General features: G+C 35.2%; 4 protein-coding genes and 1 pseudogene across 4 annotated transcripts; 4 read left to right on the top strand and 1 right to left on the bottom strand.

Annotated features, from left to right (window-relative positions):
* Positions 4,484–6,582, top strand: LOC104715282 (annotated as a pseudogene).
* LOC104710998 (putative L-type lectin-domain containing receptor kinase I.1) lies at positions 7,591–9,848 on the top strand. Its single transcript, XM_010427663.2, has one exon. It carries the CDS (start codon positions 7,672–7,674, stop codon positions 9,709–9,711), a length of 2,040 nt encoding a protein of 679 aa, XP_010425965.1. The 5' UTR covers positions 7,591–7,671; the 3' UTR covers positions 9,712–9,848.
* Positions 9,850–10,585, bottom strand: LOC104710997. The gene has a single exon (XM_010427662.1). It carries the CDS (start codon positions 10,549–10,551, stop codon positions 10,051–10,053), a length of 501 nt encoding a protein of 166 aa, XP_010425964.1. The 5' UTR covers positions 10,552–10,585; the 3' UTR covers positions 9,850–10,050.
* LOC104710996 (thiol protease aleurain-like) lies at positions 11,731–13,991 on the top strand. The gene is made up of 8 exons (XM_010427661.2): positions 11,731–12,023; positions 12,100–12,221; positions 12,558–12,673; positions 12,763–12,836; positions 12,913–13,177; positions 13,259–13,390; positions 13,470–13,605; positions 13,765–13,991. Exons 1-8 carry the CDS (start codon positions 11,824–11,826, stop codon positions 13,800–13,802), a joined length of 1,083 nt encoding a protein of 360 aa, XP_010425963.1. The 5' UTR covers positions 11,731–11,823; the 3' UTR covers positions 13,803–13,991.
* On the top strand, positions 18,572–24,655 carry LOC104710995 (E3 SUMO-protein ligase SIZ1-like). The gene is made up of 18 exons (XM_010427660.2): positions 18,572–18,720; positions 18,820–18,916; positions 19,353–19,433; positions 19,545–19,587; positions 19,687–19,759; positions 19,910–20,057; positions 20,184–20,314; positions 20,421–20,489; positions 20,912–20,999; positions 21,087–21,162; positions 21,317–21,390; positions 21,511–21,618; positions 22,108–22,269; positions 22,411–22,515; positions 22,601–22,681; positions 22,769–23,861; positions 24,068–24,244; positions 24,334–24,655. The coding sequence occupies exons 2-17, from the start codon at positions 18,893–18,895 to the stop codon at positions 24,208–24,210; spliced, it is 2,499 nt and encodes an 832-aa protein (XP_010425962.1). The 5' UTR covers positions 18,572–18,720; positions 18,820–18,892; the 3' UTR covers positions 24,211–24,244; positions 24,334–24,655.

Genomic DNA, 25,029 nt, shown 5'->3' with positions numbered 1-25,029 from the left:
AAGACATTCTCGGCTTATCACACTAAGGGGTTTAAGACTTATGTAGACCTCATCTCTTGTTTGCTACTTGCTGAGCAAAACAATGAGCCATTATTGATGGAAAGTGCAATGAAGCTCACAAGGTTGACATTACAAAGAAAAATCCTCAAGAGCCTAAAGAGCCTAATGAGACCAACTACATCCACAGAGAAAGACACTACGGCTGCGGCCGTGGTGGCAGAGGACGTGGTGGTCGAGTAGGCCAGGCTAGCCGAGGAGGCCGCAGACATGTTGGTCCAGGTCGTGTGGACTTACCAAGGAAATAATTATGGTGGTCTATACAGGGAAACCGATTAGGCTTCGGCCTTGGTTGGTGTAGAGGCCGCGGGTTATCCAAACCTGCAACATAAGATCAAGTCCACTTGTAATAATAATTATGGTATAGAAAACCATTAGATAAAGACATGCAGAACTCCTAAAGCACCTTGTTGATCTCTATTAAGAGAATTTGAAATAAAGAAAATAAATCCAGAAATCTAACATGGTTCATCTCGATGGTGAAGGAAATTTCAACCATGAGAATGATGACTAAATTGGATTATGAGATTTGTAATTGCCTAAAGAAAAATATTTAAACTCATGTGGTGTATTAACTTAGTTTCTATGCTTTGAATTTGATTGAATTATTATTTCCTTCATTATTTATTTGCAAGTTTAAAACATAAGATTATTGTCCTATTTATAGAAATGGCCGAGGACATATAATAAAAAAGTGCCAATGTTAGTACAATTGCGGGTATAGCAATTTTATGTGAAGGCTACGGCCAGGCTCACATTTTGTTGCCTATTGGCACACATATTGAACTAAGTGATGCCTTATACTCACCCAGCTCTAAGAGAAGCTTATTGAGCTTTAAAGATATAACATCAAATGGTTATCATATTGAAACCAAGGGTGAAGGATCTAAAGAGTTCCTCTACATTACAGAAAATGTGAAAGGACAAAAGAAGATCCTAGAGACTATACCTGCACTAGCCTCTGGTTTATACCATGCTAAGATTAAAATGATAGAAGCTAACTTGGCAAAGCAAAGAAAGGAAATATTCAACGAATAATTCACTCTATGGCATGACCGGCTTGGCCAGCCGGGTTCGAACATGATGCGTAAACTAATTAAGAGTTCGAAAGGGCACATCCTCAAAGAAAGAAAAGTTATCCCTAAAAACTCATGTGTGTAGCATGTGCACAAGGGAAGCTTATTATATCCCAAGCATTTAATCATAATGGTATGTCCATGGGGGGAAGTGTGGACCACCCTATGGCACATGTACATACAGAGAATGGATTAGATGAATCCTTCATTAAGTGTACTCCATTAAATGCTCGACCATTACTCATGAGGTCGAAGCTTCTTGTGTCGGCTTGGGGACACACAATATTACATGCAACAGAACTTATACGCATCAGGCCATCTAGTGAGAATAGATATTCCCAACGGGTCATTAGCCAGACATATCCCATCTAAATCAATATTCGGGTGTGCCGCCTATATTGCATCCACTAAGATGGGATCTCAAANAATGGATTAGATGAATCCTTCATTAAGTGTACTCCATTAAATGCTCGACCATTACTCATGAGGTCGAAGCTTCTTGTGTCGGCTTGGGGACACACAATATTACATGCAACAGAACTTATACGCATCAGGCCATCTAGTGAGAATAGATATTCCCAACGGGTCATTAGCCAGACATATCCCATCTAAATCAATATTCGAGTGTGCCGCTTATATTGCATCCACTAAGATGGGATCTCAAAGAAAGAATGGGAATATACGTTGGATATGAGTCTCCCACTATTATAAAGTATCTTGAGCCAACCACATGTGATTTATTTGTGGCCAGATACGCGGACTGTAAGTTTACAGAATCCAAATTCCCTATGATTAGGTGGAGAGACTAGCAAGCTGGTCAAAGAATTAATATGGAATCAAACATCCTTAGATTGGCAAGATCCTCGAACTATAGCATGTAATGCAGAAGTTCAGAAGATTATACATCTTCAACAGCTAGCTAATAAATTGCCAGATTCCATTTGACCCAAAGAGAGTAATAAAATCGTACATACCAGCTTGCAATGCACCAGTACGTATTGATGTTCACAAGGAACACAATAATCAAGTTGCTACAGAAAGGTTCCAAAGATAAGATTCCTCGGAAAAGTAAAAGAGGTGCATATCAGACCGAGGCTAAGGGAATTATAGAGAAGCCAGACATTGTCACAGAAACTCCTAAGGTACCAAAAATGAGGTTTGGGACGCTAAACCTCAAGGACCTAAAGGTATTGACAACAATGAGATCTCAATAAACTATATCATGTTTGGAATATAATGGAACTGCAAAGATGTCGACATTAAATGAAATATTATGCATACAAGGTAGCACTTGAGACAAATGAGGATCTAAAGTCCACGTCTATATTAGAGTGCACTCAAAGCAAAGAAGCTATTGACGTGGAGCTTAACTCTTACAAGAAGAGAAGTGTGTTTGGTCCGACCTTAAGGATAACACCTGAAATTAAAGCCAGTTGGACACAAATGGGTCTTTGTAAGAAAGAGAAATGAGAGTAATGAAATCGTGAGATATAAACACAGCTTGTAGCACAAGGATTCTCTCAAAGACCTGGCAAAGATTATGAGGAGACATGCTCCCTTGTGATGGATGCAACGACTTTTAGATATCTAATAAGTCTGGCTGTAATTTGTGGTTAATGGATGTTGTAACCACATACTTATATATAGTCCACTGGATAATAAAATGAGATTACCAGAGGGTATAGAACTCAAAGATAAGAGTAGTTCTCGAGAACAATACTGCATAAGGCTAGACAAATCCCTTACTGGACTAAAACAAAATGGGTGTATATGGTACAATAGATTCAGTAAGTACCAAGTCAAAGAGGGCTATAAAATGATCCCATCAGTCCATGTATTTATAAAGAAGTTTGCAAACAAAGGATTTGTAATCATAGCAGTATATGAGGATAATTTGAATATCCTAAGAACCTCTGGGAAATCACCCAAACAGTAGAATATCTCAAGAGAGAATTCAAAATGAAAGACCTAGGCAAGAAGAAGAAAGAAAATTCTGTTTGGGATTACAACTTGAGTACATAAAAATCCTTGTGCATCAAATGGCATATACAGAAAAGGTACTCAAGAGATTTAATATGGAGCAAGCACACTCATTGACTAGCCCAATGGTTGTGAGAAGTGTAGAAGTAGATAAAAGATCCATTTGCTCCTAAGAAGGACAATGAAGAAATTCTTGATCCTAAAATGCCACACCTCAGTGCTATAGGAGTGTTAATGTTCTTGGCTAGCCACACTAGACCAGAGATAAGTTTGCCGTGAACCTCCAAGCAAGAATTAGTTCTTGTCAAACCCAAAGGCACTGGAGTGAAATTAAGTATTCATTACGTTACCTACAAGGAACTTTAAACTTGGGTTTATATTACACTAACTATAACAAAGATATTTTAGTTGGTTTTGTTGATGCAGGTTATAGCAAAGAAAGTTTAGTATGTTTGGTTAATATTGATGATAAGGAGCCAACAGTACTATATGAGGACGATACTGCCAACATCGCAAAGCTCAAGGAAGGTTACATCAAGGGAGATCGGACGAAGCACATCCTGCCGAAGTTTTTCTACACACATGAACTACAAAAGTTCGGAAAAGTTCAAGTGGTGCAAGTTCAGTCATGCGACAACTCAGCCGATCTCTTCACCAAGGCATTACGGACAACAACATTCAAGAAGCTCATGCACCAGATTGGAATGCGGAGACTCAAGGACTTAGAGTGATGTTTGGAACAGGGGGAGCAATGTGTGCTGTACTCTTTTTCCTTCACCAAGGTTTTGTCCCAATGGGTTTTCCTGGTAAGGTTTTAATGAGGCAGCATCCCCTAAGCACATTGCAGCGATCCCGTCCAAGCGTAGGCACGGTCATATCGTCCAAGAGGGAGTGTTGTAAAACACTTAGTGGACTCCATCGACCGACCCGTCTAAGGTCCATGTATTGTGTCTCGGCCTCTTAGGCCCATAGGTCCATTAGCTTATTACTTATGTCGGTCCATTGTAATCTCTATATATATGTAACCTCGAGACTTCATTCAATAATAAGACAAGAGATTTACTCTCTAAACTCTCTAATTTACAACAAACAATTATATTTTGATCAATTATTATTAGTTGTTACGGTCACATTATAGAGATTAAAAAATTATTAGTTTCGTTATTACGGTCACATTATAGAGATTAAGAAGTCTCAAGTCAACTCTTTTTGTAGCCTAGAGGGGGAATATTATTCTTGAACTTGGAAAGTAGAAAATTTGTGTATTTCGTCGACTTGGAACGTTCAAAATTGAGTTTGAAGTGCTTCATCCTTTATGAGTTATGGTATGAACTTGTGATTTTAGAAACCAAACGAGGCTTGTCTTTGCTTTTTCCATTACCGATGGCTCAAATATTTCATCTTCTTCTTCTTCGCTCCTTTATCTTCTTTGTTAATCTGATTTGTTATTCGAGTCAACAAGACTTCAGTTTCATCTACAATGGCTTTGATTACGAAGACCAAACTGATATTCAGCTTGACGGTCCTGCAAGAATCCAATATCCACCAGGACTTTTGCAGCTAACAGACGCCGAAACTCAGCAAATGGGTCATGCTTTCTTCAACCGTCCATTCGATTTCGGTTCAGCTTCTTCTCAGTCTATCTCTTTCTCGACTCATTTCGTCTGCGCTCTTGTCCCTAAGCCAGGAGTTCCTGGTGGTCACGGGATTGCCTTTGTTCTATCATCTTCAATGGATCTCAGAAAAGCATATCCAACTCAGTACTTAGGAATCTTTAACACCTCAAGTAATGGATCTCCTTCTTCTCACCTTTTAGCTATTGAGCTTGATACTGTCCAAAGCGCTGAGTTTGGCGAAATTGACAATAACCATGTCGGTATAGACGTAAACAGCCTCAACTCCGTTGATTCTGCTTCAGCTTCTTATTATTCCGACAGAGAAGGGAAGAACAAAAGTTTAACACTCTTGAGTGGAGATCCTATTCAGGTATGGATTGATTATGAAGATACTCTACTCAATGTTACTTTAGCACCTTTAAGTGATCAGAAGCCAAGTAAACCTCTTTTGTCAAGAAACATTAACCTCACTGAAATCTTCCCGGATCGAAAAGCATTTCTAGGGTTTTCTGGATCAACTGGATCATTGATAAGTAACCAATACATCTTAGGGTGGAGTTTTAGCAGAAGCAGAGTTTTATTAAAGAGCCTTAACATCTCTAAACTTTCCCCGGTTCCTATTTTCACAGAACCGAAGAAAACAAGATCTCCTCTGCTCATTGTTCTTTTGGTTATACTCGCCCTCGTAGTAATCGTGGTTCTAGGGGGATATTATCTGTACAGAAGAAAGAAGTATGCAGAACTTAGAGAGCCATGGGAAAAACAATACGGCCCGCTTCGTTATTCCTATAAATCTTTGTACAAAGCAACAAGAGGGTTTAACAAAGATGGTCGTCTTGGAAGAGGCGGTTTTGGAGAAGTGTATAAAGGAACTCTGCCTCTTTTAGGAGATATAGCGGTGAAAAGACTATCACACGACGCAGACCAAGGCATGAAACAGTTTGTAGCTGAAGTTGTGACAATGGGAAGCGTACAGCACAAGAATTTAGTACCTAACTGCTTCTCGGATATTGCAGAAGAAAAGGCGAGTTATTGCTGGTATCTAAGTACATGGGAGGAGGTAGTGTTGATCAATACTTGTTCCACGGCGATAAAATGCCTCTTTCGTGGTCTCAAAGACTCGCTATTCTGAGAGATATTGCATATGCGCTCTGTTACTTGCATACAGGAGCAAGTCAAGTTGTTTTACACCGAGATATCAAAGCTTCTAATGTCATGTTAAACGAACATTTTCAAGCTTTTTTAGGAGATTTTGGGATGGCTAGGTTTGATGATCATGGAGCTTCAGCAACAGCAGCTGTAGGAACAATAGGTTACATGGCGCCAGAGCTAATATCAACAGGAACTTCCACTAAAACCGATGTGTATGCATTTGGTGCATTCATGCTTGAAGTAACATGTGGGAGGAGACCATTTGATCCCGAGATGCCGGTTGAGAAACGTCATTTGGTCAAGTGGGTTTGTGAATCCTGGAGGAAAGATTCTCTAATTGATGCTATAGATACAAGATTATTGAGAGGTAAATTCACACTCGGGGAAGTCGAAATGGTTCTGAAACTTGGGTTGCTTTGTACAAACATCGTGCCAAAATCAAGACTTAGCATGGAAAAAGTGGTGCAATACATAAACAGACACCAAATATTACCGGAGTTTTCTCCAGATACTCCCGGGATCGGAGTTTCCACTCCGGTGTTAATGGGAATACCTGGCTTAGGAATCACTTCCAGTTCAGTGACTTCATCATTATCAGTACCATCAGTACCTCCTTTCTCTGCCAACAACTCAATGTTCATTTCTCATACAATCATATATGGTGATGGAAGATGAAATTTAACAACCTTCTTCACATTGCTAGCTTTGGTGTACAGGATGCAGATTTATTTGTCTTATTGTCAAAATATAATGTTTAGACTTTGTATCATTTCTGTTGTGAAGATGTTTTTATTTTGGTTACAGATATTTATGTAACACTCCAATGTATGTTTACATATGTGGTTTTTGTGAGCGAGGTAGTGTCTTTGATTGAAGGAGCATATGGAATTATGGATCATGTTGTAATAAGCAATCAGGGGTCTTATGAAAATTGAATCAAAGAAGTAATAAACAAGTTCTGAATATTAAATCTTGTGCTAGTGATGAAATGAAAGAAAATGAAAAAAAAAAATTAGGAAACTACACACACTTTCTGGTAATTTGGAGAATAGACATTTTTCTCTCTCCTTTCTAATACCCTCAAGTATCAATAATCTTATTAATTTAGCTCAATTTGAAGGTAGATTATTAGTCAAGTATCAATTTTAGTTATACAACTATCCCAAAAAGGAAGGGATCCAAGAAAATCACAAAGGAGAGAGCCACAAAGTATCTATCATTTATTTGCTTCTTTTAAAAAATTTGAAATCATTACTATTAGGGAAGCAAGATGATATCTTATCTTTTTAGTTGACCGGTTCGTGTGGTTTTGACAAAGTAGGGCTTTTACCGAATGCTTCTTAAACACGTTACCCCATCTTCTCTTCCAGTTGACTCGGAACTCACCACAACTTCGTCTCCAAAGTCATATAACTTCAGAATCTTAGTCTTACTATGGATCACTTCACCAATAATGGTTTACTTTGAGGTTTATTTCGCTTTAATTTAATCCGACTTGACATTGTTAAAACGATAGTCGACCATATACTTTTTCTCAATTGAGTATTAGTAGATTTTTAAACGTAGAAAACTATTATTTTTTAGAGTAATTATCACGATTATATATAATAAAAAGTCTCAAGTCAACTCTTTTGTTGCCTAGAGGGAATATTATTCTTGAACTTGGAACGTAGAAAATTGTGTTTGAAGCCGTTCCCTTATAACCAGAACTTTTGATTTACAAAACTCATAGTCATAGACCCAAACCCAAACCTATAGTCTTTGTCTTCTTTGTTTTTTCCATTACCAAAATGGCTCAAAGATTTCATATTTTTCTCTTCTTGATCTTATTTGTTAATCTGATTTGCTTTTCAAGTCAACAAGACTTAGGTTTCGTCTACAATGGCTTTAACCAAGACCAAACCAATCTTCACCTTGACGGCTCTGCCAAATTCCAAAATGGACTTTTGCAGCTAACCAACGCCACGACTCAGCAAAAGGGTCATGCTTTCTATAACCGACCATTCGATTTCAGTTCAGCTTCATCTCACTCTATCTCTTTCTCGACTCATTTCGTTTGCGCTCTAGTTCCTAAGCCAGGAAGTGACGGTGGTCATGGGATCGCCTTTGTTCTATCATCTTCAATGGATCTTACACAAGCAGATCCAACTCAATACTTAGGACTCTTCAACATCTCAACTAATGGATCTCCTTCTTCTCATGTTTTAGCTATCGAGCTTGATACTGTCCAGAGCGCTGAGTTTGATGATATCGACAAAAACCATGTCGGTATAGACGAGAACAGCCTCCAGTCCGTAGTTTCTGCTGCAGCTTCTTATTATTCAGACAGAGAAGGGAAGAACAAAAGCTTGAAACTCTTGAGTGGAGATCCTATTCAGGTATGGATTGATTATGAAGATACTCTACTCAACGTTACTTTAGCACCATTCAAATATCCGAAGCCGAGTAAGCCTCTTTTGTCAAGACCTATCAATCTCACAGCAATCTTCCCAGATCGAAAAGCGTTTATAGGGTTTTCGGCTGCGACTGGATCATTGATTAGTTATCAATACATCTTAGGATGGAGTTTCAGTAGAAGCAGAGTATTGCTACAGAGTCTTGACATCTCTAACCTTCCCAAGGTTCCTCGTCCCAAGAAACCGGATGAAACATCTCATCTGCTTATTGCACTACTGGTTCTACTCGCTATCGTCGTAATCGCGGTTCTTGGAGGGTTTTCTATCTACAGGAGAAAGAAGTATGCAGAAGTTAAAGAGCCATGGGAAAAAGAATACGGTCCACTTCGTTATTCATATGAATCTTTGTACAAAGCAACAAGAGGGTTTAACAAAGATGGTCGTCTTGGAAAAGGCGGTTTTGGAGAAGTGTATAAAGGAACTCTGCCTCTTTTAGGAGATATAGCGGTGAAGAGACTATCACACGGTGCAGAGCAAGGGATGAAACAGTTTGTAGCTGAAGTTGTGACAATGGGAACTTTACAGCACAAGAATCTTGTTCCTCTTCTTGGGTATTGTAGAAGAAAAGGCGAGTTGTTGCTGGTATCTAAGTACATGGAAGGAGGTAGTGTTGATCAGTACTTGTTTCACGGCGATAAACCACCTCTTTCTTGGTCTCAAAGACTCGCGATATTGAGAGATATCGCATCTGCGCTATGTTACTTGCACACAGGAGCTAGTCAAGTTGTTTTACACCGAGATATCAAAGCTTCTAATGTTATGTTAAATGGAAATCTCCAAGGGTTCTTAGGAGATTTTGGGATGGCTAGGTTTGATGATCATGGAGCTAACCTCTCTGCAACAGCAGCTGTAGGAACCATAGGTTACATGGCGCTTGAGCTAACATCAACAGGAACTTCAACGAGAACCGATGTGTATGCATATGGTGCATTTATGCTTGAAGTAACATGTGGGAGGAGACCATTTGATCCAGAGTTGCCGGTTGAGAAACGTCATTTGGTCAAGTGGGTTTGTGAATGCTGGAGGAAAGGTTCTATACTTAATGCTATAGATACAAGATTGAGAGGTAAGTACGTACCCGGGGAAGTCGAAATCGTTTTGAAACTCGGGTTGCTTTGTACAAGCATTGTACCAGAAGCAAGACCTAACATGGAACAAGTGGTGCAATACATAAACAGACACCAAAGATTGCCTGAGTTCTCTCCAGACACTCCCGGAATTGGAGTTTCCACTCCGGTTTTAATGGGAATACCATCGTTAGCGATCACTTCCAGTTCAGTGGCCTCATCAGTATCAGCACGATCAGCCTCTCCTTCCTCTGCCAACAACTCAATGTTCATTTCTCACACAATCATATATGGTGATGGAAGATGAAATTTAACCACTTTTATTCACATTTCTTTACTGTACATCATAGAGACCACATCTGTCTCATTGTCCCTAATGCTTAAACTTTGTATTAGTTATGTTGTAGAACAGTTTTTTTTTTTTTTTTTTCTGTAACACTAAGATGTGGCAAAATTTGTCTATTAACTATTGTTTATACATAGTTTTTGTGATTGAGATTGTGTCTTTAATCATGTTGTAATAACAAATCAGGGATCTTATGAAAACTGAACCAAAAAAAACAATGAACAAAGTTCTGAGATATTATTATCTAAGAGTAGTACAGAAATGAAAGGGGAAACACTAAAAGCAAAGAGACTATAAGGATCAAGTGGATCCATTTGTGAGCAGTTTGGTCTTGTTTCTTCCTTCAATCTCCATGAACATGCCTAATGGAGCTGCAGAGCAACAGTCTCTTTTATCAACAGCAGCGCCAATCACGATCCTTATCGCAATCTCTTCAGCATCAGTTTCCTTGAAAACCTGGCGAGTCGAAGAAGGAGAGGGTGAAACAGAACAAGTGCCACTTTTCTTGTGATCAACAACCTCTTTGGATATTGTTGGTGACTGAACAATCCACATGAGGTTGTTGTAACCTTTGGTCTTATGGAGGAATATTACAGTCGAGGAGATGAGGAGTTGGATGGTCCAAGGTAAGGTAATGAGTAATGTTCCAGTGACGGAGAAGAAATGTATGAAAGCCAACTTGTGGCCATTGGTGGTGGCTAAACGGAAGAAGAGGATTCCCATAAGAGTTGTCCAAAGAGAGTGGAGTAGGATTGACCAGAAAGAGATGCCTCGAGAACCAGAGGTTCTACTACTCTCCATTTCCACTTTTGGTGTCTGTGTTTGTTTTTGTTAGTCTAACGTTGAGAAAAAGATATGAGGTCATTTGAAATAAATTGTTGGGAGATATATTGTTGGAGAGATCAATGGTGAGTTTGATTTTGTTTGTTAGTTATCTTGTGGATTTTTTCGTTTGACTTAGCGATTTTTTTGTATTAACTATTTATTTTTTCCAATTTCCAATAATTTTTTTTTAAAATAAAACCTAATTTTAAGGCTATGAATGTTTTTGTGGTTTTAACTGGTTTAAGTTTTTGGTTTATTAAATTTTAGGTTTTGAATGGCACCAGATTTTGTAACTAGTTTGTCTTTTGATTTTGCAAAACTATTCTTACAAAAGTAGATCTCTTAAAACAGGATCTAGAATCATGACCATTAAATATACACATATTCATATAAAATTATATGTAAATGTATTCATTTTTTTTAATATATGTCAAATTTGCTTTCAAAATATTAATTAAAGGTTTTGAAAATTTTTATAACTATTTAGTATTTTCTTGTAATTATTTAGTAATCTAAAGAAAAAAACGAATTTGAGCTTTGGGTAGTCTTATACATTGTATGTGTTTTCTAGTGATTACAAAATTTAAATATTACAGTCGATGAAACCGATAATTTACTTGAAATACACTGAAATAGAGCTTATTATATCTTGTCATCTATATTTACAATATTTTTTAAACTAACAAATTAAAATCATGTGATACAATATTTCTATATTACTAATGCAAATTTATTTTTATTTCAGTGAATAAATGATTTTATTTTTCAAATGCAATCATTCCAAATAATAGTTAGACCAGAACAAATTCCAGATCAGATAATAGTTCCATGATAATTAATCTTGAATGAACCTCATAACTAAAAATCCACACAAAAAAAAAATAAAAAAAATACAAAAATGAAAATCTGTAATGATATATTTTGATTTGTGTTTATTTTAAACAATAAAAAGCTAATTTAGTATCCGTTTATTTGAGTCTTATTTTAAATTATCTTGTCACATATTCCTATTTCCAACAAGATAGTGGAGTACTAAAAACAATGTTCCGTTATATGTCACACGTCATCTTACACATCAGCAATACAATTATTGAAGCCAAAATTCAAACCAATAAGAACTCACCACGTGTAGACCAGACCAAACATAACACCCAACGCGACAAAACATAGAAAGAGAAACCCAATCTCCCTCCAATCTTCTTCTTCTTCTTGACTTCGAAGCTTTTGTAAGAACCAGAGAGCAAAGCCATGTCTGCAAAACTAATCTTATCTTCATCGATCCTATTGATTCTCATAGCTGCAACAACAGCGGATAAAGAGATCGGATTCGATGAATCAAATCCGATCAGAATGGTCTCCGACAACAATCTCCGGGAGCTTAAAGACACCGTCGTTCAGATCTTAGGCCAGTCTCGTCACGTTCTCTCCTTTTCTCGATTCGCTCATCGGTAAATTCTAATCGTTGACTTGTTTCCTTCCGTTGACTTGGTTTGAAGTGACATTTGTTTTGGCTTTTTGTGAAAGGTTTGGGAAGAAGTATGACAGCGTGGAGGAGATGAAGTTAAGATTCTCAGTTTTTAAAGAGAATCTTGATTTGATCAGATCCATTAATAAGAAAGACTTACCTTATAAACTCTCTGTTAATCGTAAGTCTTACCTAATGCTTTGATTTGATCCATCTTGTCTCAATTCACATAGTTCAAAAACGTTTGGTTTGAGCTTTGTCTCAATTCACATGGTTCAAGAAAGTTTTATTTGAGGTTTTGTCTCAATTCACATAGTTCAAGATGTTTAATGCTTTAGACTACTGAAGTGTGTTTAAGTTTATAGTAACTGTGAAGGACTTGTTTGATTTGAAAATAAAATGTGACAGTGTGACAACATTTTTCTACTTGTTTAGGCTTTTAGTTGGTTTTCTTAATGGTTGATGGTTGAGAAACCTTAGTGTTGTTTATGTTTAATGAATCTGTTCTGTTTTACAGAATATGCTGATTTGACATGGCAAGAGTTTCAAAGACACAGGCTTGGAGCTGCTCAAAACTGTTCTGCTACTTTGAAGGGTAGCCACAAGGTCACTGAAGCTGCAGTTCCAGACACGGTTAACCATTATTTTCCTTTTCTTTTATAGTTAGTTAGCTCTTCTTAAAGAAATAGGACTGAGTCTTCAGATTGTGTTAAAAACTGCAGAAAGATTGGAGAGAAGATGGTATAGTTAGTCCTGTTAAGAACCAAGGACATTGTGGATCTTGTTGGACATTCAGGTAAAGTCTATGATGAGAATTTTTTTCAGTGATTTCTCGATGGAGTCTGATATGTGTGATCAATCTTTAACTTCAGCACAACCGGAGCTCTTGAAGCAGCTTACCATCAAGCATTTGGAAAAGAAATATCTCTGTCCGAGCAACAGCTTGTGGATTGTGCTGGAACTTTTAACAACTTTGGTTGTCATGGTGGACTTCCTTCTCAAGCCTTTGAATACATTAAATACAATGGTGGGCTTGACACAGAGGAGGCTTATCCTTACATTGGTAAAGACGGTGTCTGCAAATTCTCAGCTGATAACATTGGTGTTCAAGTTCTTGACTCTGTCAACATTACTCTGGTAAAAGCCTAATTTGGAATTTGATTCATACTTGCTAATTACACAAATCATACATTCTCTAAGATTTAAAAACTATAATAGGGTGCTGAAGATGAAATGAAGCACGCGGTCGGACTGGTGAGACCAGTGAGTATTGCATTTCAGGTTGTACATGAATTCAGGTTTTACAAGACGGGAGTTTTTACTAGCACTACCTGTGGAAACACTCCAATGGTGAGGGTCTTTTTTGTTTCTTTCTCTAAACCGCAAAAATGTTACCATTCTACCAACATGTATTCATTTTGATTTGCAGGATGTAAACCATGCTGTGTTAGCAGTTGGTTATGGAGTTGAAGACGGAGTTCCGTACTGGCTTATCAAGAACTCATGGGGAGGTGATTGGGGAGACAATGGCTATTTCAAGATAGAAATGGGAAAGAACATGTGTGGTAAGTCCTTTTTTAACCAGCTTCTGTTTTGGTTTAGACCGGTTTAGGTTTTAGTTAATTTTAGCAAAAGAAGGAATAAAATCGAATCGGTATGGTTCGGTTGACTCCTCTCACATTAGGAGGATCCATTGATTTGTTTCCCTCTGATTTTTTTGGTAGGTGTTGCAACATGTTCATCGTATCCGGTTGTGGCGTGAGGTTTTCAAACGCGTTAACAAGCGACTGTGGCTTTGGAATGAATGGTTGAATTGAAAAATTGTTGTAAAATTACATCACTTGTTAAATAAATGGGAGTTAATTTACACGTCTATGGTGTGGTGCTTCTTAATTACTACTTATGATTCCAAATAATACGACAGAAAAAAATAATTAATTATTCGTCGAAACTCCTAAGTTTTGTTGTATCAAACGAAAACAAACAGAGACATTTCTATAAGATATCTCTATATACTTATATAAGCAATTGTTATTAAAGTTTAATCCTACTATAATGTGACATATTACAGAAAATGTTATTATATCTTAGTTAATTTAATAACTAACAAAAAAAATTTATATTGATTTATAAAATAATAAAATAATATTTTCAAAATTATTTAACAAATTCTATTTATTGTTCAAAAATCTTAGTAAATAATAACAAACTATTTAAAACAATTATAAATTTAATTTTATTTGTAAAACTAAAATTAAATATTTTCATATCTAAACTGTTTAATAATGACATATATATTTTAAAACTAAGATACAATATTTCTTATATTTTAAAAATATCTCTATATACTTATTTAAGCAATGTTGTTAGAACTTTAACTAACTTTGATGTGTCATATTACAAAAAATGCTATTGCATTTTAGTTAATTTAATAACTAACAAAAAAAAGTTTATATTTGTTTACGAAATAATAAAACTCTATTTTCAAAATTATTTAATGAAATTATTTAACATATTGTATCTATTGTTTCAGAAATCTTAGTAAACAATAAAAAATTATTTAATTGGCTAAAACTTATTTTTTATACACGATATTCACTATATAAACAATACTAAGTGTATAATGTTGACAATTTATATATACATAATCTAATTGTAATTTACACATATAAATTTAATATATACTAACACTTTATACAAAGAGTTTTTTAAGAGTTCTACCACATTCATAACTCTTTCTATCGGATTATACCACATTACAAAACTCATTTCAAGGAGTACCACAACTGTATGATAGAATTACCAGTTTAACCATGTCCTTTGTTTCCTATGCAAAATAATAAAAAAATATTTTCTTGTTTTTTATTTAATAAAAATATTGTGTTGTGTCGTGTCTTTTCACTATCTTGCACAACAGTCCAATCTCATTTAAATTAAAATCTTTCTCTAATTTTCTGGGTTTTGCTTAATTTTACGTAAACAAGATTCTACTATGAAGGAAAAAAGCATTCTCAGTCACATTTGTCTCATACTTCTTATTCTATTAGGTTCGTTTGTGGACAGATTTAAACTTTATTTTTTGTCTATCATGTTAATTGATTCATATTATTTTATTTTTGGTCCATGACATTTGTTGTCCACTGTAATATTTTTGTCTACTATCTAAAATCTTGTCTACGAGAAATATATATTTCGTCAACTTTAAAAATTATTTTTTACTATGCAGTTTTTATCGATTTAAAATGTTACAAATGTATATACATATGTTTTAATGGACAACTTATAAATAATGTCTATCGTTTATTAGTCTGCAAGACTACACCACACTAACTTAAAGGTGGTGGACAAACTTAAATCAAATATAATTATTTTTTGCAGGATAAATATTGTCCACATCTTATATTTTGTCTATTATATATATAGTTAATTATTTGTCAACTACTTAGATAGTTTCGACTTTTATGTTGACATTAAATGCCAACGTAATTAATGCTGCGTCAGATGTTGTACTGCATCGCCAAACACCAAATTTCAAGGGAAGAGAAGAGAGCTATTAACGTCATTTAACATAATCACTTTTGGTAGATTGGAAAAAAATTTTCTAATGTGATAAATCTGAAAATATTTATATCCAATGTGGTAGATTGAACAAAATTCCCTTATACAAATAACTGCAATGGTGTTAATATTAACATCAAACACTATTGTAAATTTGGTATATTAAGATCTCTAGACAGGATCACATCGATTTGTAATTTCAAATCAAAGGTCAATAAATGTTTTGTTGGGGTTTTTTAAAAACTTTACCAAATTTATAATTAACGTATTTGATATTGCACCCAAACCAAAATAGTAGTAACAACTAGGGTCAAAATCCAAGTATAAATTAAGTAAATTAAGGGGGTGTTATTGGATTGTGGTTTTTAAAGGAGTTTGATGTATTTAAGAATCAAGTGTTATTCAATTGGGTATTTTTAAAAATCCATTAAAATCTAGTGTTATTCAATATCTACTAGATTTTGTGTGATTTTGGATTTCAACGTACTTTGCTTCTAAAATATGAACAAACACAATACCACACTTTTCTCAATTATTTCATTTTATTTTCCTCTCTTTAGATGGATCTCTATTGTTTGATTTTTTTTCTCAATCCATTTATATAATCACACTTATTCATCAGATATGTATTATTTTTGAGAATTTTTTTTTTGTGTTCTTTAACTTTTTTTTCTGGGTTCATGATCTATAACTTTTTTTTTTGGTTTATGATATAATCACACTTTTTTTTTCTGGGTTCAATCTCTGTTTCTTCCTCCTCAAACCCTTTGTATATAATCACACTTATTCATCAGATCTGTGTTTTTTTGTATTCTTTAATTTTTTTTTTCTGGGTTCATGACATCTGGGTTCTTTAATTACACCAAAAATCTGGATTGAAAACAAATACAGTTTAATTCAAGTTTTCTATGACATGTGTAAAAGTCTGGGTGTTATTAATTTAATATAATTTTGGTGTATAACACAGTTTATGGATATATATATATTTTTTTCTAACAATAACTTTTTAAAAAATCCATAACAGTCACCAAAAATACATTATCAATGACTTTCAAATCCACCTTATATGCATTATAAAGTCTACACAAATGCATTAGACTTTTAAATCCACTAATGTCCTGGGTTAATTAAAATCTATTAAAATCCTCAATCCAATAACACCCCCTAAATATATAATTTTATAAAATATATAAAATAAATAAAATTTCTACTATTATTTTGTAACAAACAAATCTAAATTTACGTAAATATTTTTCTACGCTCACCATCTAGTAAATACTATAATAGGTGTGGTGCTTAATTACTGCTTATGTTTCCAAATAATACGACAGGAAAAAAATTGCAAATAGCGGCGAACTCCTGAGTACTTTGTCAGTTTGTTGTAACTTGTATCAAAGGAAAACAAACAGAGACATTTGCAATATGTACGCACACTATGAATTTTAAAGGAAAACAAACAGATTATTCACTTTTTATAAACTTTTGTTATATAATTTGTGGATATCTATGTCTTTTTTTTTTGGCAAACTGTGGATATCTATGTCATGTTATATAATTTGTAGATTTCTATGTCATTATATCGTCAAAATATTAGTTATTCACACAGAAACATTTTTGTCCAATTTCAGGTAGTTAAAAGAGGGAGAACTAATCTAGGAGTTTTATTTTAATTTAATTAATGTTTGGTTGAAAAAAAAAAAAAAAAAAGGGAGAACTAATAAAACAATATTCAGATACTTGATGGTCATGCTTTAATGAGTTCGATTAAATATGGTAGAAATGACAAATTTTAACATTGTCATATATTCAAGTTCAACATTGGTAATATAAAATTTTGGAAATAATGTATACTTGTAATCTCAGATTTAAAGACTCAATACTAAAAATAACTAACTCATTAACAAACTTAAATAACGCGCGAAAGTAACTTATTAATAGAAGTAAATGACCCGCCAAATGTCGCTATTGACTTCATTTAAAAATATGTTGACTCTTAATTTAGTTTTACAATTTATTACCTATACATGATTAGATTTAGTTTTCTTGACTTCAAAATGATATTATTTTTTTACCAAAACATTGAAAATTTTGGATATAAATACAGTGGATCCAAAATGTTCATGATCACTTCTTACAAAACAAAATAAAATAAAAGGTTGTGAATATTTCAAGAGATAGAAAATGTTGGTATTCAACTCTAGCTTTTGATTATCTAAATTATTCAAGCCAAAGTATCCTCCTTACTACATACATCTCTTCAAACTTTGTTAGCCAAAGTTTCAATGTTTTTTAAAAAAATTTCTGTTCAAGAAAAATAATTTGTTGATATTCATTTTTCACGAAATCGGATTCTTCTCAGTTAATATAAATGATTTTTTAAAAAATAATGCGCCAAAATAGATTTATTAACTACAAAAGTTTTGTGTAATAAATCTTCGAACATTATAATTTTTTTGCCGCGGTATTTATTTATCTTATCGTTACCAATTTTTTCCACATTTGTCTTAATTTGATTTTTCTTTCTCTAATTATTATGATGTCTTCAACATGCATTTCTCGTATATACTGTATATATATATGGCCTGTCATAGCTTATTTTTTTGTATATTTCGCACAAATAGATTTTCAGGTACGCAAAAATTTGGTGCTTGGGAGAGACACGACCAAGATCTCTCAATTGATCCAACGGCTTGTCTTTTTTTGACGTGGCGAAATCGTAATAAACCTGATTGATAGTAAAGTAACAAAACATACGATTACGATACGATTCTGTGAGAAGAAGAAGACAAAAAGTTAGGTGAGTTTTTTTTTGGGTGTAGAAGTAGAATTTCGTGTATCTTTATGTGTACATGTTAACCCGGACGTGTATTGTAGTAAACTAAACCGGATTTGATATAAACGGAACTTAACCCGGACGTGTATTGTAGTAGTAAACTAAACCGGATTTGATATAAACGGATTTTGTTCCGGTTATCTCTGTAAAATCGTTTACTTTCCGTCTCCTCCTTCCTTCCTTGGTCTAAAATAAAAAGAAGCAAAATTTGTCGGCGTTGTTTGAATCCGTAGCGCACTAATTCTAATGAGTTTGTTTAATGATTTGATATGCAGTATCCGATCTTTGGGTAATTCTTCAATTTTGCTTTGTTCTTGGATTTGATTTTGGAACTCAAGTTGATTACTAATTTTGAATGATTCATCTCTTTGTTTTGTTTTTTTGATAGATCGGTTGCTGTACGAAGACTATATACTTCGGCGATTTGAACTGAGGCGTCATCGTTTGTCTGAGTTTAAGAGATGGATTTGGTTACTAGTTGCAAGGTATATTGACTTTGATAGTTTTGTTTATATACTGGTTATTAAAAACTGATTGTGACGGGTTGATAAAGATTAGGGAAAGATTATATTGAGAAGGAAATTTCCAAAAGAGCGTTTTTTTTTTTTTTAGTAATTAGCTCATGATGGGTCTGAAAAGTTTGTTTTTTTTTTTTAAATATAAAAATGATGATCTCATGAAGGTTTTGTTTAGGTTTTTGTTACTTTTACATGAGCTCAAATTTGTTAAATGATATGTATATTTCAGGAGTAATTTGTTCATGATGGCTCTGTGAATTTGATTTTTATTTTATTTTCAATGATGGGTCTGAAGAATTTGATTTTTATTTTATTTTCAATGATGGGTCTTATGAAGGTTTTGTTTAGGGTTTTTGTTACTTTTACATGAGCTCAAATTTGTTAAATGATATGTGTATTTCAGGAGAAACTTGCAAATTTCCGGATGAAAGAGCTCAAAGATGTGCTTGCTCAGATGGGACTTTCTAGACAAGGAAGAAAGCAGGTTTGAAATTTTTTTGCTAATCTTTCCACTTGCTATTGGTTATGATGGTTAAGTGATGTTAATGTGATTTTTTTTTTTTTTTTTTTTTTTTTTGCCCATTTGCTTGTGCAGGACCTTGTTCAGCGGATTTTGACTATTCTTTCTGATGAGCCTGGTATGTTGCGCACTCATGTTTATTTATTCATGCGTGAACTGTGTAATTAAATTTTTTTTTGAGTATTCTGATAAGCGCTTGTCTCCTTATCTAATGAAGCGGGAAGGTTGTGGTCTAAAAGGGATCCCAGTGCAAGGGAAAGGGTTGCAAAACTAGTGGAGGATGGATATAGGTGAGTGTATGTTGTAGCCATGGATTTCTTACGACATGCATGTTTTCTTATGACATGCATGTTTTCTCCATGGATTTCTTATGACATGTATGCTGTAGCCATGGATTTACTTTTTTTGGTTTACTGCAATAATTTTGTGTGTTTCCACAGGAAAATGCAAGCATCTTGGGCAAGTGAAGTAACGTCTAAAGGACAAGTTAGTTCGGATATCAGTAATGTTAAAGTTAAGGGACAACCTGAAGATATCAAAGTTCGGTGTATTTGTGGAAGCTCACTAGTTACAGAGTCAATGATACAAGTAAGTCTGTGACAAAGTATTTGTCTCCACTCCTGTTTGAGTTGGCAGTATCTCTTGGTGTATAATGGCTTACTAAAATTTTGGTAATACCTTCTGGTTTTCAATAAACGATTTTTTAAATTTAAGTGCGAGGATCCGAGATGCCATGTCTGGGAGCATGTTGGCTGTGTCATTATCCCGGAGAAGCCTATGGAAGTAAATCAATCTCTTCCTGAACCATTTTACTGTGCAATATGCCGACTTACCCGTGCTGACCCGTAAGATCCTCATAAACTTCTCTTGGTTGGGAAATGGCTAAATGTTTATTTATATTTCCCCTTGATGCATGTTTTTTTTGCGTTTTACATGGTCTTTTATGTGCAGATTTTGGGTCACAATGGCGCATCCATTGTATCCTGTGAGGTTGACGTCAACGATAATCCCAACTGATGGGTATGTACACCAAGTCTTTTGTTGTAACTATCATATTTAGATTTGTGTACTTATTAGTTTGGAAAGCCGGAGGACTTCAGTGGAAATTTAAATTCATTACTTCCATCCTCCAGTTAGATTAGTTTCAATGCATGCAATCCCTAATTAATCATCTGCTTTGTGTCGTCTGTTTTTTTCTGGGGAGGGAAGAAGCATTATAGTTTAGTCTTATAGTCTGCATACTGTTTGTGGATGTGGGATTAATTTCAGTTGAGGGATAAGGTGAACCGTAGTCACTTAGCTTTCTTAGCTGGACTTCTGTTTCGTTTTAGGTTTTAGAGAAAAAAAACCATGGCTATTTCCTAGCTAGATTCACAACACCTACTTCAACTTTATAATGATAACTGATGTGTGTCCTTCTAATACTGCGACACAATTTTCAGTTTAATCCCTATGCCGAGTGTGGACAGAACATTTCGAATAACAAGGGCAGACAAAGACTTGTTGGTGAAGCATGAGTACGATGTTCAGGTTGTTAGTTTAATAAGTAGGTTAAATATGTACACTACATACATATGTGTGTTTTCTAATTTGCAGTTCAATTTGTTTTGTTTTCAGGCTTGGTGTATGCTCTTGAATGACAAAGTTATATTTAGGATGCAGTGGCCTCAATATGCTGATCTGCAAGTCAATGGTATGTGAGTCCAGTTCATATGGGATGCTATGCTAACTAAGTTAGTGTTATTAGCGTGTTCGTAGGAATATGAGGATCATGGTTTGCAGATCTCAGTAAATGTGCTCTCTGCTATCTGATATGGATTCATGGTTAAGTTGTTACGATTTTATAGGTGTACATGTTCGTGCTATTGACCGACCAAGGTCACAGCTGCTGGGGGCCAATGGCCGCGATGATGGACCTATTGTATGTTTTCATCTCTGTTCAGTAACAGTTCTTTGTTCTCATGGAATAGTTTGCTCTCTCTAAAATTAATATCAAGTTGTTCGTAATCTAGTATACACCCATCACATTTTTTTTTGGCAGATCACACATTGTGTTAGGGAGGGAATTAACAAGATATCCTTGAGTAGATGTGACTCCCGCATTTTTTGTTTGGGTGTAAGACTTGTGAAACGACGGACTCTGCAACAGGTACTTGTATTTACTGATAAGATGTTGCATGAGAAATAATTAAAAAACAGTTAACAGTAAAACTAGAGTCAGTGCGTTGGAAAAATAAAATGAATTAATGTTTATGGCATTGTTGTGCGAGAAGAAATAGCATGTGCATGCGAAGGAAGTTAATATGTATGAGGGTTACGTTACTGTTGCAATCAAAGTTCTAGGTTTTCCCAGTTCTATTTTGACTATAATTTGTAGGCTATATAATGTTGTCTTTGATCCTGAGCTGAGTCAGATCTGGTCTTTTTAAATCCATGGTGCAATGGCATAATTGACTACAATTTGTTGGCTATATATAGTTTTGCTAAGTATTGTTTATTATGTTGTAAAATCAGTTTTCATATTCTTTTTCAATATATTTTTCATCACTATTTCTAGTGTTCTTAAAGGCTCATAACAGTATCTATTTTACTCTTGTGATTTTCCTATAAACTCACCTTTTTTTTTTTAATATTCTAGGTCTTAAACATGATTCCGGATGAGGATAAAGGTGAACCTTTTGAAAATGCTCTTTCGCGTGTACGCCGATGCATCGGAGGTGCAACTGGAAATGATGATGCCGACGGTGACAGTGATATTGAGGTTGTCGCAGATTTCTTTGATGTCAATCTCCGGTGTCCTGTAAGTTCCTTTAGTAGATTACATCTCGTTTTTAATAGGTTGTTTGCAATCCGATAGTTCTGTTTATCTCATGGCTATCTGATGGTCTTTATGTGTACGTTTCTAGACTGATTAGTGTTACCTTTCTGTTGGTGTCACTAGATGAGCGGCTCTAGGATGAAAGTTGCTGGGAGATTTAAACCCTGTGTGCACATGGGATGTTTTGACCTTGAGGTGTTTGTAGAGCTGAATCAACGTTCCAGAGAGGCAGGTATCCTATTATAGTCTGGTTAATTGGGTTGTTCCTATTGTTTTACTAATTTTATATGTTCTGTGGTTTGTTTAACTACAGTGGCAGTGTCCTATTTGTCTGAAGAACTACTGTCTGGAGCATATAATTGTAGATCCTTATTTTAACCGTATCACATCAATGGTAATCTTTTGTAGATGTTGTAATTCTTGATGACTTCAATGTTTATTCATTTAAGTACCTTTATAATGATTGTCTTGCTGCATGCAGATGAGACATTGTGATGACGAGTTGGCTGATATTGAAATTAAGCCTGATGGTTCTTGGCGTGTGAAGCTTGAAAGTGACAGCAAGCGCAGAAAAATGGGGGAACTCCCGCCGTGGCGACTACCTAATGGTAGTCTCATCCCAACGGTTGATGAGATGAAACCCAAGATGGAAATTCTAAAACCAGTTGAACAAGAAGGTTGCTCAGATGGTCCAACCCCTTTGAAACTTGGAATAAGGAAGAATTGCAATGGCAATTGCGAAGTTAGCAAACCTAATACTAGTGGGTTGTCTTCCAGTAATAGGGAAGATAAGGTTGAGTATCAGGAGCAAAATGTTATACCAATGAGTAGTAGCTCAACTGGAAGTGGTAGGGATAGCGATGACCATAGCGTAAACCAGGATGCTCTTGGGACCTTTGAGCTTGGAAACAATGGGATGGAGCTTGGTTCTTTATCCACGAATGTAAATCCAAGCTACAACGTTAGTGATAAGAATCATCAAGCAGCAGTGGCAAGTAATAATGAACCCATCGTTTTGAGTGATTCTGATGAAGAAAATGATGTTGCAATCAATGGTATTAACTCATATAGTAAAGACCCTACCATGGCTGGAGGCAGTTCGGGCTTTGATCATTTTACCAAACTTTGCGAAAATTATGATATGCCAAAGTGGCAATTTTCTTCGGAAACTCAAGGAGGCCCGGGGTTCCAATTATTTGCATCTCACGCTGATGTATCAGAGGGTTTAGTTAGTTTGGAGCCTGGTCCATCGAACCGTGCTCCTGCAGTAAGTAGTGGTTACACAATAGCTCAAAAGACGTCAATGCCATCTATTCCTATGTTTTCAGAATCGGTTGGACGACGTGAAGCAAATACAAACAATGGATCACTTCAAATATTTCTGCCAACAAGACCAGATAACTCAGCTCAGTCTGATTTAGGAAACCAGGCGGAGATGTCAAACGGAACCCCTAGTGATGATTGGATCTCTCTAAGGCTTGGTAATCAGGGAGAGACAATAGGTGTAAACAAAGTCAATGAAAACAACCCAGCGTCGACAAGAGAGGGTGCTTTGGATACTTTGTCAGAAACAGGTTAGTTTCTCCTGACCGAAAATGATTTTTGCTTTTCTTAATTTCCTGAAACATCAAGGGATATTGAATACCGGCTCTCTGTACTTATGACTAATTCGCATGTAGATGTCCTTCACTTGTCTGGGTTGTTGGGTCTTGTACATATGAATAGGAGCGGTCTGAATTAACAAGAATTTGGTACTGACTATTATCTAACTTGTTTGCAGCGTCGTTGCTTGTTGGAATTAATGAGGGTAGTAAACAAGAGAAGGCAAGTAGACAGAGATCAGATAGCCCGTTTTCATTTCCTAGGAAGAAGCGTTCCGTTAGACCCCGACTGTTTCTCACCACTGACTCAGATTCAGAATGACATGTACCTCAAATTGTTTGTTTATTCATGGAAGGTAAAAAAAAAAGCTAATCTAAGTCTTGATCAACAACTCTGAAGCTAATAGCATCACTGTGAATCTGAAGTTTCTCTGTCTCATTGCAGGATGCTATTTGCAAAGGAGTAAATAGGTTTATTATACAAAGTTAATGAAGGACTGGAAGCTTTTGGTCAGTAATTGTTATTTTCGATAGGACTTTTTTTGGTTGTTGAAGAGGAAACGTCGATAATTACATCAAACTTCAAAGTTGGTTACTACAGATATGGGCAAGTAGAGGAAACAAGCATTTTGTAAATGTGGGTTTTACCTTTTTCTTTGTTTTGTTGAATAGTAAAGAAACCAGCTCTTCTTCTTCTTCTTCTTTTTGTTTACAAACTTCTTTTTAGGAAACAACATTATATAATATATGAAGTTTTTTTCTTTTTTCTTTTTTGGGACAAACTTTATATAGGAAGTATATATTTAGCATAGCCATTGAGGTATTTATTACCATTTTTTTTAACTTCCTGAATTCGGAAATAGTAACCAAAATCGACCCGAAGTTGAAAATGTTTTTCGATAGAACAGTGTCAGTGTTATATTGCAGTAAGAAATGCAAATGTGATGTAGTGCCTTAGTGGTACCTTAATGTTTATTCATAAAACTAGGCATGGCCACCTCAATGTTGTTATTCATAGATATCATATAGGCATGGCCATAATACTCGGATCCGAGGAAAGATGACCTGGCCGGAAAAACCCGACCTGAATTCGAATCCACAATGTAGATATAGTATGGTTGTTGAAGATGACAAAGATGGT

This window comes from Camelina sativa, chromosome 9 (assembly GCF_000633955.1).
Source record: "Camelina sativa cultivar DH55 chromosome 9, Cs, whole genome shotgun sequence".
NCBI classification, from domain to species: Eukaryota; Viridiplantae; Streptophyta; class Magnoliopsida; order Brassicales; family Brassicaceae; genus Camelina; species Camelina sativa.
This window is presented reverse-complemented; position numbering and strand designations above follow the sequence as displayed.